This window comes from Monodelphis domestica, chromosome 1 (assembly GCF_027887165.1).
Source record: "Monodelphis domestica isolate mMonDom1 chromosome 1, mMonDom1.pri, whole genome shotgun sequence".
NCBI lineage: Eukaryota > Metazoa > Chordata > Mammalia > Didelphimorphia > Didelphidae > Monodelphis > Monodelphis domestica.
This window is the reverse complement of record NC_077227.1, coordinates 717,650,973-717,669,726: the sequence shown is the minus strand read 5'-3', so window position 1 is coordinate 717,669,726 and position 18,754 is coordinate 717,650,973. Positions and strand designations below refer to the sequence as shown.

General features: G+C 37.1%; 1 protein-coding gene across 1 annotated transcript in view; it reads right to left on the bottom strand.

Moving 5' to 3' along the window:
• KIFC3 (kinesin family member C3) overlaps positions 1–18,350 on the bottom strand; it is a 104,906-nt gene extending 86,556 nt beyond the window's left edge. Inside the window, exon 1 of the mRNA XM_056811852.1 lies at positions 18,324–18,350. Coding sequence (XP_056667830.1) covers positions 18,324–18,335 — 12 coding nt within the window. The 5' untranslated portion in view covers positions 18,336–18,350. The remainder of the gene's footprint in view (positions 1–18,323) is intronic.
• Between the last annotated feature and the right edge of the window lie 404 nt (positions 18,351–18,754).

The following is an 18,754-nucleotide window of genomic DNA, read 5'->3' as shown; positions in this document are numbered from 1 at the left end:
CTGTGCCCAGATTTTGGGGTGTCTGTGTAGTAGGGGTTCTTATAAAAAAAAAGCAGGAGAAGATTTCAAGGTTTGAGGCCATTTTTCTCCATCCTAGGAAGTCATAGCAATAACGTGGAAAGATGAAGAGGCAGAGAATCGAGGTCTGAATCCCATTTCTGCCAATCAATAACAATAATAATAGCTAACTTTTATATAGTGCTTACTATGTGCCATGGACTTGACAATTGTGAATTCATTTTGTCCCCTCAATAATTCTGGGAGGTGGGTGCTGTTACTTTATTTTACAGGTGGAGAAACTGAGGCAAACAGAAATGTGACATTGGGCAATTGACTTGACTTTTTCCCCCTTTTAAGCCCTTTCCTTTCATCTTAGAATCAATATCATGTGTTGGTTTCAAGGCAGAAGAGTGGCAAGGGTAGGCAATGAGGCTTAAGTGACTTGCCAGGGTCACATAGCTAGGAAGCATCTGAGGCCAGATTTGAACTTTCAAGTCTTTCCCTCTCCAAGCCTGGCACTCTATCCACTGAGCCACCTTGGTGCCCTGAGAAAAAAAAAGCTTTGAATAGAGATTGTCATACTAAATGTATATAACTATCAAGCCAGGGGAAGAGCAGAGAAAGCCCTGAGATATAAAGATGTAGCAGAAGAAACTTCCCCATGTAAGAACCAGAGAAAGAATGTATCATCCTCGTCTGCTATTAGAAGTACCCCATGGATGCTTTCAGTGAGTCTACAAAAGATGTGTTGACCGTGTTTGCCATTCTGTGTATCTTGGCTCTTGGCACAGGCTTGGCACATACAATAGGAATTTAATACGTGCTTGTTGAATTAACTCATATCTCAATGATTTCCTCTGAGATTGCTCCAGTATGAGGAGCACCAACCACTAAAGCAGACAAATTGTGCACGCACATGAATTCGACTGAAGCTTGGGGTGCTTTTATTATGTGTCAATATAACAGAAATGGAAATTGATCTTACCAGTTTATTGGCAAATATTCTTCCTACACCTTTTTGTCAGCAATAGACTCAGTGCCAAGGTTACAGACCAAAACAGGTCAATTATCAGGAATAACTTCATTACTAAATCCAGATTAAATGAAATAAAAGCAAAAACTAAGAAATAAGAGCAAAAAAAACTTAAATCTGGAAAGAAAAGTCAAAGAACTCCAAGGAACTAAAAATGTATCCTAAACACAAATTCCAGAGGGGTTACCTAATCACAAAATGATTAGAAAAGAAAAAAATAGCATTGTCTCAAACAATTTTGAAAAGGAAATGGGCACACTTAGAGTGGAATTGTTGTCTTTTTTGTGTGTTTTAAGGCACAAATCCAGCTAATAGGCCAACTACATCAAAACAGAATGATGTCAAAAGACTAGTATCTGTTCAAAGTATCATGAACAAGTGGATTGCCCAAAATATTTGACTAAAAGTATAAAAATATGTCAGGACCTGCACAGGATGAGTATATGCTATGGCTATTGCCAGAAGGAGGAAGATGGAGTAATCTGGGAATAAGGGCAGACATCAAATACTATAATGGTAGAAGTAAGCTGAGAAAGAAAGACTTTGGCAGAATGTTCATTTCTAACTGGGACACACAATAAAATCATCTAATTAATGGCAATGAAAAAGAAATAGGAATTGAATCTTTCTGGAATATATAGGAGAAAAAATATATAGGAGAAACTCTTGATACATTAATACAAATTTTTAATAAAATAAAAAATAAATGTCAAAAAGTTAAGAGAGCCAAATCAGTCAAAGGAGCAAAATAAACAATTCAACATCAATGCCAAACCACGAAAAAAAATAGACTTGAGAAGCAAAGGAATTTGAGGAGAAACCCTTAAAAAGTGTAAACAACTTCTGGACATCATCATGGTCAAAAGAAGACCAACACATGAATAGCACAACATCAGATAGGAAATAGAAAGCTTTCATGCTGTTAATAAAGGACATCACAAAACAGTTATGTCAAGGAAGGGGACTCTAGTTTCTTATCTTCAAATGAGATAACAGATGGAGAGTGAATGGTAAACCCTACATCTCTACACAAATGCTAGTCTAAATATTATGCTAGATTTTCTTGGTGATACTGGGAAAGAGTGAATCCAGAAAATCCCCATAATTATTGACTCCAATGCATCATAGCAACCCATGAGTTAATAAAAGAATTAACAAATAAATAATAAAATAATATTTATTAATTATTAATAAAGGATGATTAATCATAATTAATTTTAAAAGGCACATTACCAGCTTCCTCTCTGGTGAAAGCCCTAACCCCATTTTTATTAATGTAAGACATCACATATTTGTTACCAAAAGATAAGAATTCCAGGAAACCCTTCAAATAAAGGCCAATTTCACGTTCTCTATTCAAGGCATTCCTGACTTACATCATTTTAAAAAATCTAGAATCCCTAATAAAAGATCATTAGTTGAGTAGCAGAGATTTAGAGAACAAGGGGATTTCAGGGGCCAACTAGTCCAATTCCCTTATTTTAAAGAAAATAAGATCCTTAGAAGTGAGTGACCCATTCAGAGTCATGCAGCTAATAAATGTCCAAGATGAGATATGACTCCAAGGCTAAACAACCTTCTATTTACTAAAGTATCTTGACCTTCCAAAAAGTAACAAAAAAAAGACAAACCAGAAGGTCTCAGGAGCAGAAAGAGCATTCATTATTATTTTGTGGTTAGTGAAAAGCCACACCAAAGCTCCATAACATTGACAAAGTTCTTTTGATTAGCACAAAGCCTTTGACTCAGTTCCATACTCATGGCTTAGGTTCAGATTGCAAATCATAGAAGAGGTCTATCCAGTGAGAAAGGACAACTACTTTCTTTCTAAAACATGCCACCAACATAATAATGTCAAGAACAATGGCAGGGTGATAGAAAGGAAAAAGCACTGACTGGATTTGGAGGCAGAGTACCTGGGTTCAAATTCTGTCCCTCACTTACTATTCGGGGTGATCCCCAACAAGTCTCTTAATCTCTCTGAGCCTCAGTTTCCTCACCTATAAAAGGAAGGGTCTTTTCTAGCTCTGAATCTATGCTTCCATTAAATGAAATACAATCTCTTCCAGAGATAACAGCTTAAACCCATTATGATTCTGCCTAGCCTTAAATCTATTATTGTCACCCCAGAAGAGACCTGAGTATGACTTGAATTTAAGGAGTCATATCAGAACACTGTATTAGGGACTTAATGTACATGAATGACATTGAATTATATTAAACAGCTATTTTGTCTCATAGAGACTGATAGCAAAAGGTCATTTGGACATGCTGTGTAGGAAGACCCAGGAAAAATAGACACTTGAGGCTTTGAATACAGAGACCAAATTGAATTCATGGATGAATGAATTTTTTTTATTTACAAAATTTATTTACAAACAATTTTACAAAGACAGTTTGGTACAGGGGGAAAAGAACTAGAATCAATGTCAAAAAATTTGGTTCTCAGCTTTGCCCCTGACGAACTGCATGACCCTGAGAAATTCACTGTTCTGTGACTCAGTTTCCCCATCTGTGAAATGAAAGCTGGATGCAATGATCTTTCATACTTTTCAATAGCCTTAAGGAATGCAGAGAATAGCGTGCTGAACCCAGAATAAAGAAGATTTGAATTCAAATTTGCTTTCTGACACTTAAAGCTGTGTGACTCTTGGGGCAAGTCATGTCCTTCACTTGCCTTAGTTTCCTCATCTATAAAATGGGAATAATGATAGCACCTACCTCTCAGGTTTGTTATGAGGATAAAATGAGATTATATTTGAAAAACACTTTGTAAATCTTAAAGCAAAATATAAATGCTAAGTATTGTTATTATCATTGTAATTATTCCAACTCCAAAATTCCACATACATATGATTTCTTGGAGTCCTGTGTGCAAGAGGGTGGTAGACAGCTTATCCAGTGTACATGCCTATTTAGAAGGCTGGGCCCAAAGACTCTGGCAAAGCTACTAATTAAAACACAGCACAGCTCGGCAAATATAGATATTTAATTAAAGCTTGTTGACTTGAGGATACAGAAATCCCAAATTAAAATTTTCATTTAATTTCATTCAAGCCGTATTTATTGAAAACCATGAAAAGAAAGTTCTTGCCACCAGAGCCCTTGGCCAAGGCTCAACATCAGAATGTATGTGCTGTTATTATTTTTATTTATTATTGATGATTATTAAAGAAGCAGCATTAGTATTTGCTTTACTGCTGTGCCCTAAGGATCATGGGAACTTTCTTTCTATTATCTCTCTCAGTAGAATGGAAACTTCTTAAATTCAGGGACTTCCTTAGTATTTATGTCCCCAGCACTTAGCACAGTTGGCACATCATAAGTACGTAATATTTCATTCATTCATTCCTTTGTCTATTTGTTCATTCTTTCAGTCAGTCTCTCCAGAGCTAACAAGACCCTTCCATGGACAAGGCGTTCTCAGCAAGAGCATCGATAGATTCCATCTTTAAATCAATGTGCCTATTGCCAGGATCACAGAAATTTTATATTTTTATTTCAAAAGCTCCATACAACATCAAGGTGGAAAAGGCATCCATGACCATGACTGTTCCTTAACATCCAATTAATCACTGCTTTGGTTACTTGCTTGAGGTGTTGGCGGCTTCTCAACACCTGAAGCCAGGCTTTGCCAAGCTGTAATTCCACAATTCTTCAAGTCAAAGGTGAAGCTGGAGAGTCACATTGCACAAAGGTGGAGTCATCCAGGGTGGAAGATGAAAAATAATCCTCATCTTAGGAAGTGGCTGAGACTGAGCTTGGGGGCATGCAAGGGGCAGAACAACTTGGACATCCAGAAACACGCCGCCATTTTTTTCTTTCCTAAAGTTTCTGTGAACAACATCTGTCCACAATTGCTTTTCATTTTTTATTGTCATGCAAAACCTGCTTCCATATCAGTCATCGTTGTCAGAGAACACTCATACATAACCAAAACCTAAAATAAAATTATAAATTCACTGATATGAAAGACGACTCCAATGGTTCTTTCTCTGGAGGTGGAGAGCCTTCCCCATCATACGTCTTTCTGTCCACAATTTGAACACAGAGGTGCAGAGGGGATGATGAGAGAAAGAGCCCTAGAACGAGAATCTAGAAAGCTAAGTTTTGTACTATCTTACCACTAGTTCTCCATGTACCCTTGAAACAAGTCACTTCCTCTCTTTGGACCTCAGTTTCCCCATCTGTAAAATAAAGGGGCACTGCAGACGAGTTTACCCTGAAGGGTTCCATCCAACTCAGACGATCTAAATTCTATCCATAATAGCACAAATAAGGAAAAAAGACTGTCTTTTAAAGGCATAAGTAACTAGAAACATGCTTATTTCTTCAGGGAAAGATCTCAATCATCCCCACACTGGACTAGGAACTTGAGAAATCTCCATTAAGCAAGATTTTGGCCAAGAGTGGGGAGAAGCCTCTTTAATCAAATATAACCAGTCTAATTTCATTTTGGTTTCTAGATTGTGGGTTTTGAAATCAGGGAATGGGATGAGGAAGGTGGCATTTTATAGGAGAGATCATGATTTTCCCACTTAAATAAATGAGTGCTTGCCCAACCAATTCAAGTATAATGAGAAAAAAGAAATTCATAAAACCTGGTTCTTTATATCACACTTCAAAATCCAAGTTAGAATTGGAATTACACAATCCAAAACAGAAACTGTGTAACTAGGAGTATCCATGAGTCATAAATAAACCTGGGGATTTCCCTGAAATTTAAAGTTGCTACTGCTTAGTGGCTCTGATTGTAGGGTTGTGGTTTCATTGCCAAGTATTGTTGTGAGGCAACACAGTGAGACAACATGGGGTTCCTACTGATGTCTCCTAATGCCCAAGAGGACAGCTGTATTAAAACAGAAGTTTAAATATAGCCTGGGCAGTTAGCACCCTCCTAAGGATATGTCAGATTATGCTCATGGGACCCCGTCTCCTCTCTGATCCAGCTAAGGTGATGATACGGTTTTATCTTGGGGGACCTCTTTCTATCAGTGCCCATCAAAATATTTCTCTCTGACATTCTCAGAGAGGATCACAATCTAGGATTTATTTTTTTAAAGCTTAATCATGACATTTAAATATAATTGGTTTCTACTGTAATTTTATGCATTTTATTTTGTGATTTTAAAAACATTATTCTTTCAAATCTGGTCTCAGATACTTCCTATCTATGTGATCCTGGGCAAGTCACTTATCCCCCATTGCCTAGCCCTTACAGCTCTTCTGTCTTGGATCCAATAGACAGTATTGATTCTAAGACAAAAAGTAAGGACTTTTAAAAAATAACATTATTCTAAGGAAGGGTTCATAGCTTCACCAGACTGCCAGGGGAACTCCTGACTCAGAAAAGTCTAAGAACCCATTAGAGGGATATCTTAGAGATTTATCTGGAGCTTGGGCTCAATGACTTTCCCATGGTCACTCACAGCTATTGTCAGTTGTAGGAAATGAATCCAGGTCCTCTCAATTCCAAGTCCAATATTTTAACCATCACACTAATCACTGGCCCTGGATATTATTTAAGCTCTCGTTTTCTTTATCTGTAAAATGAGTCTAATGTTAGCAACTCCCTCCAAGAGTTTTTGCAAAGATAAAATGAGATATGTTGGAGAGGATGTGGGAAAATGGGGACACTGATACATTGTTGGTGGAACTATGAACTGAAACAACCATTCTGGACAGCAATATGGAATCACGCTCAAAAGGCTACAGAACTACGCATACCCTTTGACCCAGCATCACCACTACTGGGTCTGTAACCCAAAGAGATAGGAGAAAGGGGAAAGGATCAATCTGGACCAAAATATTTTAGCAGCTTTTTTTGTAGGGGCAAAGAAATGGAAAATAAGGGGTTGTCTATCAGTTGGGGAATGGTTGAACAAGTTGCAGTATATGGTTGTGATGGAAGACTATGGAGCCGGGAGGAATGATGAACAGGATGAATAGAAAATCCTAGAAAGGTCTATTGCTACAAACTTTACATTTCTTTTGATCTGTTTTTATGAAGTTAAAGCTCAGAAGTTTCATTAAATTACAAACCCCTTTCAGGATCAAGTAGAAGCATATTTGCTATTGATTTGTCTCCAGTGATGATTGCTTTAATAGATACTAATTAGTAATTAACAAGCATGAGTTATGATATGAGGATGTTGTCCTTTCAGTTCCCCAGACAAGGAAATAGACATAGGAAAGCGCAGAAGATGTCTGGATCTGATAATAAGCTTTAGAATTAAAAAAAAAAAAAGATCAACCAAAATATTTCCTTTTCATGTTTTCTTGTTTGCCAAGATTAATTTGGAGACTGCAGGCCCCTACACCCTGTGAGTAAGATCTAGGAGAGATTCCTTCAAAGAGCATCGTCATGGGAGAAATGCTGAGTGTCACCCTACGGCATTTCAGCATCCATGGCTGAGTCAGTGATTTCTTCAGAAGGCTTTGCCAGCAGGACAAGCTTTAAAAAAGAAAAAGAGGGGGGGAGAAGAGGCATATTCATCAGAAGGTAAGGAAAAATAGATCTAATTTTCATTAATTCCAACTTATTCTGAAAGGGGAATGAAAATGTACTTTTTTTTGAAAATGCAATTGAAATGCAAAGACAAAAAAACTGTAAAAAATTAATTCAATGGTGGCAGTTGGGTGGCTTAGTGGATTGAGAGCCAGGCCTAGAGATGGGAGGTCCTGGGTTCAAATTTGACCTCGGACACTTCACTGGGCAGGTCACTTGACCTCCAGTGCCTAGCCCTTACTGCTCTTCTGCCTTGGAACCAATACATTGTATTAATTCCAAGATGGAAGGTGAGGGTTAAAAAAAAATCAACTCAAAATGAAATAAAAATGAAATTTAACACATTTATGTATTCCCTAAAACAAAAAGCCATTTGAAAAAAATAATTCCTCCTTTAAGTTTCTCCTAAATTTGCCAGAAATCATTTAACAATAGCAACAGTCTACCTTTATTATAGATTCCAGACTCATTAGCAAGTGCTAACAGGACATCACACTAATACCTTGTATTTATTACACCCTTCTTTGAAGGACTTAACAGCAATTTCACAGACTTTATCCAACTAATCTTTGTTAGATCTCCATGAGCAATTAGGAACTTAGAGATACTATCTTCCTCATAATTGTAGAGATGAGTAAACTTGAGTCATGAAGAATAGAAATGCTTATCAGAAGTGGCCAGATGGTGCAGTGAATACTCTGCTACATTTGGAATTAGATGGACCTGAATTCAAATCCTTCCTCAGACACTCACTAGCTATGTGACCTTGAGCAAGTAATTTAACCTCTGTCTGCCTCTATTTCATCATCTGTAAAAATGAAGATGCTAATAGCCCTTACATCATTGGGTTGTTATGAAGACCAGAGGAAATAACATATATAAAGGGCTACATTATTAATATATATTACATTATAATTATTATATATTATTATATTATATATAATATTATATGTTAGCTCTTGTTATTACATGAGCGGATAATGAAGTTATCAACAACACATTAAATCTTAAGCCTTTTAAGAAAGTCTTTCAGCTTCATCAGACTGCCTATTTGTAGACATAGGGACAAAAGAGACACACATAGATAATTCAATATAGTACCCCTCTTTCTCCTCACCCCTTTGAAGAAATGCCTGTGGCTCGTTCTACACATCCACAAACCAATTGGGAATGGTCTGGGAAGAGAGGGAAGGACTTAATGAATTGATGGCTGACATTTTTAAAGATCTCATCTCTGTGTGTGCCCAAAATAAATATATGGGTGAAGTTAGCTCATCTGGAGTAGAATTTGTAGTATCATAGATTTAGAGCCAAGATGGGCCCTTTGAGGTTGAACAACTCCCTTATTTTATAGTCGAGTAACCGGAGTCATTTGACATTCCTTAAGTCCCCCAAGAGAACCAGAGAAGCCAAGCAGAATGATGAAATGGCAAAATCTAATACAACTTGCCTTTAGGCAGTGGGGACCAGGCTGTATTCCATTTGGAGGCTCATCCAAGTTAAAAATGGGCTCTTTGCTTTTGCAGGAACTTTTGGAGAAATTCTCTTCCTGGGACTTAAAAAAAAAAATTTAAACCCTTACCTTCCATCTTAGACTCAATACTGTATATTGGTTCCAAGGCAGAAGCAGTAAGGGCTGGGCAATGAGGGTTAAGTGACTTGACCAGGATCACACAGATAGAAAGTGTCTGAGGCTAAATTTGAACCCAGAACCTACCATTTCTAGGCCTAGCTTTTTTACACTTAGTCATCTGACTATCCCCTCTCTGAAGGACTTGTGATTTGTTGTTTTTTTTTAACCCTTACCTTCTGTCTTGGAGTCAATATTGTGTATTGGCTCCAAGGAAGAAGAGTGGTAAGGGTTAGGCAATGGGGGTCAAGTGACTTGCCCAGGGTCACACAGCTGGGAAGTATCTGAGGCTAGATTTGAACCCAGGACCTCCCATCTCTAGGCCTGGCTCTCAATCCACTGAGCCACCCAGCTGCCCCCAGGACTTTTGATTTTGAGATATCCTAGACTATGAGATTGTAGAGATATTTAACCCTAAAAAATTTTAGGCTTTACTTGCAGCCAAATTTTCCTTTCTGTTGAGTGTACCCTCACAAGTCAGTTCCATTGGTGTCATTTTATAATATTCCCATTTTTAAAAATTACTTGACTATTTAATACTGATTTTTTATATTATTGAATTCTATATTTAGATATTGATATAATAATTCATTCTGTAATACTACAACCTGATTAAATACTGGTAGTAAGTTTAATGTAAGAAATTTGGAATCACTAGATTGCTAGAGAGTATTTATATATATTTACTATAGAGTAAAAATTTTCATATTAGTCTTTTGCATTTAAACAGATCTGTACTATCTTGTATAAAAGCAAAATGTCCTATCTCTCCTTAGGATGAAAGTGCTGTTTGGTTGTTTCAGTTGTTTTAACTCTTTAGGACCTAATTTCATGGTACTCTTGGCAAAGATCCTGAAGTGGTTTGTTATTTCCTTCTTCAGCTCATTTGACATATGAGGAAACTGAGGCAAACAGGCTGAAGTGACTTGCCCAGGGTCACACAGCTAGTAAGTGTCTGAGACCAGATTTGAACTCAGGAAGATTAGTCGTCCTTACTTCAGGAGCCCAGTACTCTAACCACTGTGGCACCTAGCTGTATCTAAAATCTCCAAGAAGCTGACATCCTGTGATACTTCTCTAACTGAGTCTATTCATCTTCTTGTTCTGATGGATGAGTTTGCAATTCCATTTAGTTGTTAATTGTTGTTTTCAAGGATCCATAGGAGAGTTTGGAATACCCTTCTGGATAAAGGGCCTAGAAGAATTATCTAGACCTTTATGGGGAGAGATGCTAGAAGAACCCCTAGAGAACACTGACATGTCCTGTGCAAAAGGGGGTCACTTTTTGTGCAGATCCCTCTAGTATACAAGTGCTTGAGGCCACCCAGTGTTTTGAGGTTATCATACATTGAGGAAAGGGTTGGAAAAGTTTCAGTGCACCCAAGACAGTTTTCTCATTTGAGAAAGGGGCAGTGTCAACTTGACTCCAGGTCCCAAGTCCCTGCAGAGAGAGAGATCCATGTAGTTTGGAAAGCTCAGTGTGAAGCAAGTCTCTGTTTGAGATGAAAGCCAGTTCATTTTGTCTTTGTTCTTTCTTTTGTTAGTGGGTCAAAAAGACCCTATAAGGCTAAGTGTAAGCACGCAGAGATGTTGGGTAAACTTTGTAAAATGCTTCTTATTTTATTGGCTTATTTGTGGAATTTTGTGAAATGTTCTTTTTTCTGCAAATCTATAAAACTTTGTACTGGGAGATGATTGTTATTTCTATCTATATATGAGGGATTTCATATATTTGAGATGTGACTGTATGGCAGTGGGGCACAAATGAAAGAACATCACTTCTGCCTTCTCTGAGATCATAGAGAATTGTTCTGAATCTGTAATGAGGAAAAGAAAAAAGAGGAAGAAAGGAAGGAAGGAAGGAAGGAAGGAAGGAAGGAAGGAAGGAAGGAAGGAAGGAAGGAAGGAAGGAAGGAAGGAAGGAAGGAAGGAAGGAAGGAAGGAAGGAAGGAAGGAAGGAAGGAAGGAAGGAAGGAAGGAGAAAGGAGGGAGGGAGGGAGGGAGGGAGGGAAGGAAGGAAGGAAGGAAGGAAGGAAGGAAGGAAGGAAGGAAGGAAGGAAGGAAGGAAGGAAGGAAGGAAGGAAGGAAGGAAGGAAGAGAAAAAAGAGGAAGGGAAGGAGAGAGGAGAGAAAGGGGGGGAGAAATAGAGGAAGGGAAAAGAAGAGAAAGAACGTCTCCATATCTATTTGCCAAGAAGGACAAAATTCAAATGGAGGAAATGTCTCCACATGCCCAGGTCACCTAACATGGAGGTCTCTTCACTCCATACCACATGGGTGAGGACAACCTCCTCTGATTATCTGCATATTTGAAACTGGAGAGTCTGACCCATTTGTCCTTTTATAGACTTTGCCCAGAGAATGAAGATCCCAGTTCACCCACAGCATGGAGGCCATAAGCTGAACTGGTCAGAGGAAGGTCTCTCCTTCCCCTGATCCTCCTCTTTTGGTGCTTGTTTCCACTCTGTGTTGTTTCTCCTCCTCAGTTTCACGTGCCAAAGATGATCCTCACTGGACCAGGAGTCTGAGCTATGGTGACCTGGGAGCCAGGGCTGCCGGTAGAACAGTGTGGCAGTCAGCCCATTATGGAAGCCCCGAGAAGCCCGAGTGACCTGGGTCTCAAGACCAAAGAGAGTTCTGGACTTGGAACTCTGAGCTAAGCCATGAAGCTCATCCTCTTCCCCTCTCTGGAGACTGAGGCAGTACAGTGAGAGTTCAGGAAGGAATGTGTCTCCTCCCTGTTGGGGGAATCAGTCTGTATATTGTTTATACCTCTTGAAGTAAATACTTCTGTATAAAAGCTTTACATGAGAGGTGCAAAACCTTGCCCAAGTAACAAACTCCCTGAAAGTCAGAATGGATCAATTAGAAGCCAATGACTCTGAGAGATAAGAAATAGTAAAACAAAGCCAAAAGACTGAAAAAATAGAAGAAAGTTTAAGGTACTACATAGCAAAAAATAATGACCTGGAAAATAGATCAAGGAATGATATTTGTATCTGTATTTCAGATAGATAATAAAATCTTAATATAGTATATATAATTTGTGATATATAAAATAAAATATATCACACAATAATATTATACATATTGTATATTACATGTAAAATTCTATTTCTATTTATAGTATATGTTACATGTATACAATATTTAATACTAAGCATTGGTTCTAAGGCAGAAGAGTGGCATGGTCTAGGCAATTGGGGTTAAGTGACTTGCTCAGAACCTCAAAGCTAGGAAGTGTTTGCAACCATATATGAATCCAGGACCTCCTCCTCCAAGCCTTGCTCTCTATCCACTAAGCCAGCTATCTGCCCCAAGAAATTTTAAGAATGATGATACTTGAAAGCCATGTCGGAAAAAGAAAGCCTAAATATTTCAATTTATTTCAATAAAAATTTCAAGAAATTTTAAAAGAAAACCACCCAGAGCTCTTAGAACAAGAGGGCAACATAGAAATAGGAGAAATTCAATGGTTACATCCTGAAAAAAAAATGCTAACTCCCAAGAGCATCAGAATGAAAATCCAGAGCTTGCAGATCAAAGAAAAAATATTGCAAGCAGCCAGAAAGAAAGAATTCAAGAGAAGTCACAAACAGCATCACACATGATTTAACAGCCATCTCTGTAAAGGAGTGGAGAGCTCGTAATACCATATTCCAGAAGATAAGGGATATAGTCTTATAGCCAAGAACAATTTATCCAGATCCAGAAAAACTCAATATAATCCTATGGTAGGAGTAGGGGGGGGGGGGTGAGAGTGGAGAGAAAGGAATGGATATTTAATGAAATAGAGGGCTTCCAAGCATTTCTGACTTAAAAAAAAAAAAAAAAGATCAGCACTTGGGTCAGGTAGATGGCTCAGTGTGGATAGAGTCAGGACTGGAGACTAGATCTCGAGTTCAAATTTGACCCAACACTTTCTAGCTGTGTAACCTTGGGCAAGTTACTCCATTACTAGCCCTTACTGCTCTTCTGCCTTGGAACCATACTTTGTATCAATTCTAAGACAGTAGAGCTTTTTGAAAAGATCAAAGTAACATAGAAACTCCAAAATTAGAATTCAGGAGATAAGAGAATTTTAGAAGGGTAAACACAAACAAATAATGATAAATGATTAAATAAATATGAAAACTTACATTCAAATATAGGAGATGATACCTATGTCCCTTATCATTATCAGGAATCAGAAGGAATCTAATAAGAATCTAATTAGACAAAGCCAATTAGTGGTTCTGTTATGTCCTGATGATCATAAAAGAAGAATGGAAAGAAAGGGAAAGAGGAATACACTGGGAGGAGAGGTGAAGGTCAAGGAAGATTAAGGGAAATGATCACACAAAATTTGGGTGCTCAAGCAGACATCTATACAAACAAGTAGGAGCATGGTTGACAATTGAACCTCACCCTCATCTAAACTAGTCAAAGGAGGGAAGAAACATGCATACCTACAAAAGAATTAAGTGCAAAAATACATTTTATTCAACAGGGAAGTAGAAGTATAAAGAGAGGAGGAAGAAGTAGGGGTTACATTAAGAGAAGGATTAATCCTAAGCAAAGCAAACTTTAAAGATACCAAAAAAATATATTTAGCTTTTTTTGAGGTGGTAAAAATGGAAATCTGAAGGGAAACCCAGTAATTGGGAGATGAACAAACAAGTTATAGTAAAAGAATGTGATGGACTATTATTGTGCAATAAGAAAAAAATGAAGACTACTGCAGAGAGACTTAGAAAAACTTGGGTAAATTAATGCAGAGTTTGGTAAATAGAATCAGGAGAATAATTTATGCAATTACCACAATATAAAAAATACAAATAACCTCAAAAGATTTAGGAGCTTTGATTAGATAATCACCAATCACCATTCCAGAAGACTAATGATGAATGATGTTAGCTACTTCTTGATAGAGTATAGAAAAGGACATGGTCTTTTTGGACATGATCAATGTAGAAATTTATTTTTCTTGACTATAAATGTTTGCAAGAAGGGTTTTGTTTTTCTTTCATTCTTAATGGGGGATTAGATGAGAAAGGGGAAGAAGGCCCATTTTTGTTGATTTCAGATAGATAATATAAATTTAACATAGTATGTGTAATAATTTATGATATATAAAATATTTCACAATAATATATATGTACTATTTATTGCATATAAATTATATTTCCCTGTTATATCTATTAAATGTATTATATAATATTTGATAATTTATATGATATATGATTTATACTATATATCTCATATTATTATAATACTGTATTATATTTATATAGTATATATAATATATAATTTACATATAAAACCAGCAATATAATGTCTTCTTCTCCTTCTCCTCTCTCCCCAATTAAGAATGAAAGAAAAACAACATTCATTACAAACATGTATAACCAAACAAAACAAATATTATGTTACATACATAATTTATTATATATTACCCACACATTTATTTTTAATTAAATTTTATTTTCTCCCCAGTTACATGTAAAAAAAAATGTTTTTAATGGTTTTTTTCAGTTCCAAATTGTCTCCCTCCCTCTCACTCTTTCCCAGTCCTCCCTTCCTGAGATGATAAACAATCTAATAGATTTATATATATATATATATGTATGTATATATATTTATATATATATTTAACTTTTAAAGATGGCAAAACAAGGCATTGTTGTTCAGTGATGTCCAACTTCTCCTGGCCCAATTTAGGGTTTTGTTAGCCAAGATACTGGAATGGTTTGCCATTTCCTTCTCCAGTTTATTTAATGGAAGAGGAAACTGAGGTGAACAGTGACTTGCCCAGGGTCACACAGTTAAGTGTCTGAGGTCAGATTTGAACTCAGGAAGATAAGTCTTCCTGACTCCAAGCCTGGCACTCTAGTTACTGCACCATCTAGCTGCCCTGATGCCCCTGAAATAGAACCTTAGCTTAGCCTAAAATAGAACCAAAGTTTTCCCTACTTCTGGGCTGGTGTGCTTGCCACTATCCCATGCTGAGGAAGCCCAAAACAGAAATAGTTGAAAGAGAAATAAAATGAAGAGAGTAATAGAGTATGATATAACAACCCTAACAAAAAAAATATGGATGGCAAAGCAAGCAGCTGACCTATTTCTTCTTTTAAGCAATGAACATTTTCAGGGTTAAAGCACTCATTGCCACCTAATCTGGCAGAGAAAGAACAGAGAAATGGAAAAGAAGGCTTGAAGAGGACATTAAATGGCCATTGGTATCAGAAAAGCAGCTGCTATTTGCATTCCCACCCCCACCCCACTCCCCATTCCTTGTTTCTAGCAGTGTAACACACAAACCCACTTCCTACTCCCATATGGACAATATAAGAGATGGAGAGCAGCATATGAACCCAGATAGAAGGAATGTATAGCAAAGCAGGACCTCAGAGCTAAATTTCACCACAGGTTAAATTGCTTTAAAGGGCTAAGCACTCCAAATATGGTTTTTTATTGGAAAATGTTATTTAATTAATTAATTTAGAATAATTTTCCATGGTTACATGATTCATGTTCTTTCCTTCCCCATTCCACCCTCACCCCACTCCCCTGTAGCAGTCTGCAATTCCTCTGGGTTTTACAAAGCACCCTGAATATTAAATGAATCCCAGAATCCCACTGCTGCCACCCAGGGAACGGTCCACTTTGCTTAGAGCTACTATGATTTCTTTTAAGTCATATATCTTTTTAAATTTTTATTTTTTTGCTGAATTACATGTAAAATTTTTTTTAAGATTCTTAGATTTTGAGTTCTATTTCTCCCTCTTTCTCTTCCCTGTCTTGAGAAGGCAAGCAATTTGATATAGGTTATACATATGAAAGTCTGTAAAATATATAGCCATATTAGCCATGTTGCAGAAGAAAATTCAGACCCTTCCTACACCAGAATCCAAGAAAAAGAAAGTTTTAAGAAGCATGCTTTGATCTTCAGATTCCAAAAGTTCTTTCTCTGGAGGTGGATAACACTTTTCATCATGAGTCCTTTGGGACTATCTTGGATCACTGTGTTGTTGATAATAGCTAAATCATTCACAACTGAACATTATTACAATGTTGCTATTACTGTGTACAGTGTTCTCCTGGTTCTGCTCACTTCACTTTGCATCAATTCATGTAATTCTTTCCAGGCTTTCCTGAAATTCTCTCGCTCATCATTTCTTATGGTACAATAGTATTCCATCATAATCATATACCACAACTTGTTTAACTATTCCCCAATTCATGGGCATCCCCTCAATTTCCAATTCTTTGTCACCACAAAAAGGACTACTATAAATATTTTTGCACAAATATATCTTTTTCCTTTTTCTTTGATCACCTAGCAGTGATATTGCTGGGTCAAAGCATATGCACAGTTTTCTAATTAATACTATATATTTTTTATTGAGTATGTGTTAAAACTACCCAAGGGAGAGAACAATGCTCAGGAAATATAATTCCATTTTGGTAAATATAAGCAATCAGCAAAGTTGTCAGCCAAGAAAAGGAAAATATCATCCTTATACATTATTACCAGAGAAGAAATCTTTAAATTGATCTCTCTTTCCAAGATCTCTACAAGAAAAATATGTTCTGATACCTTGGAGGCTGCAGCCTCCATTTTTCCAATAAACAAGTCTTCCCTCAAGGCCACTAAACTGAATCAAGATTGTGCTAGAGATACATTAATCACATCAGAATTTTGCTTCCTCATCTGTTTACACTCTGCTCACTACTAATATGTTTTATAGGTGCTATAAATCTCACCATGCTGGAGCATATAAAATTCATGGCATCTGTGTTTGTGAAAACAAAACTGTAACAACATGAGTGTACTATAAAGGAAAATGTCTTTTGAAAGATGGTAGGCTCTTAACCATGTATGGCAAGAAAGATGTTTCTTTATTACCAAAATAAAACAATTTCTTGTGCTCAACACTCACTCTGGTGTAGGTTACCACAAAAGAAGTTTTCTTGAACTAATGTCTGGATAGAATTAAATCTTAAATTTAATCCAATTAAATTTAAAAATTTAGAATTAAAATTAAAATTTGGAATTAAAAAATTTTAAATTAAAGAATTAAATTTAAAAAACCAAACCAGTAACAAAATGTTGCCCTTCAAGTTGTTCCTTCCTTTGTTATATCCCTTTTAAAAAAGAAAAATAATCTCTCAGGATAGCTAGGTGGCACCATGCCAGCCTGGAGTCAAGAGGGCCTGGGTTCAAATCTGGTTTCAGATATTTCCTAGCTGTGTGACTTTAAGGATATTACTTACTCCTAATTGCTCTTCTGCCTTGGAACTGATACTTGCATCAATTCTAAGACAGAAGGTGAGGGTTTAAAAACAAAATCTTTCCATTTAATTATATCACCAGATCTGTGGATAAATCTCAGAAAGCCACCTCATTTGGATGAGAAAACAAATTGCATCTTTATATTCACTAACCTTTGATTTCCTTTGCAATGCTGTGTATTTTATTTTATGTATTTTGTGTATATTTATTTTGTTTTTATATATTTATTTGTTATTTATTATATTTATATTATTAGGAATAATAGCCTGAGAAAAAAGGAGTTCATAGGCTTCACCACTGCCAAAAAAAGACCATGGTACTTACTTTAACTCTTTCTCAAAAGCATAATGTCAATTTTAAAAATCAAGTCATCTAGCAAGGATTTTCAAAGAAAACAAAATTATTCCATAGACCTACCAGGATAGAATATTTCCCCAGGAAGTATTTCAGTAGTCTCAATTCCCCAAATTCTGTCATTTTCAAATCAAGCGATTTTCCTTAAAATCTGAACAACTTAATAGGAGAGCCCAACCACCCCCATTGTGTGTTATGCTAAAACTTGGTACTTAGATTCATAGTTGAAGAGTTAAACAGGAACTTAGAGGTCATGGAATCCAACTGCCTCATTTTATAGATGTGGGAACTGAGGTTTAGCAAGTTGAAGAGGCTTATCTTGGACCACACAGCCAGTAAGTGTCAGAGGTGAGATTTGAACCTAATTTCTCCCTGGGTTCTAAAAGCAGCTTAAAGCCTAGCAAGCCACACTGTGTCTCTCTCTGGGTTCAAGTTGTCAGTCTTCTGAGATGCACACAAAGCCAGAATCCGAGAGTTCAATGCAATCCAACTCCCATATCAAAGGAATCCCAGCAATAACCCACCTGCCAAATCATCGCCCAGCCTCTGCTCCAAGACATCCAAGGAAAGAGACTCCACCACTCCTTAAAGCAGCCCATGGTGGACCAACCACTTGAATCCCACTCTGATCTTTAGGAAGGGTTGTCAGACATCGAGGCTTTATTGACCTCTTTGTACGTTCCCTTCAGGACTTCTGGGACCCAACAGATCGAGGCCCATCCCTCCTCCACATCAGAGAATATTCCCCTTGACCCCCAGGCAGATTTCAAACGTTACAATGAAGAGAATTCTGAAATCGCCCCATTCAGCAACAAAGTATTTTCACTTCAGCCAAGTATTTACACTGGAGTCGTCTCCCTTTCCCTCTCAGCTGAGAAAGTAAAACCCTGGGAGTCTGTCGCATCCCATGGCCAACCCACTCCCCCAGACCACTCACTGACACCCCTCTCACCCT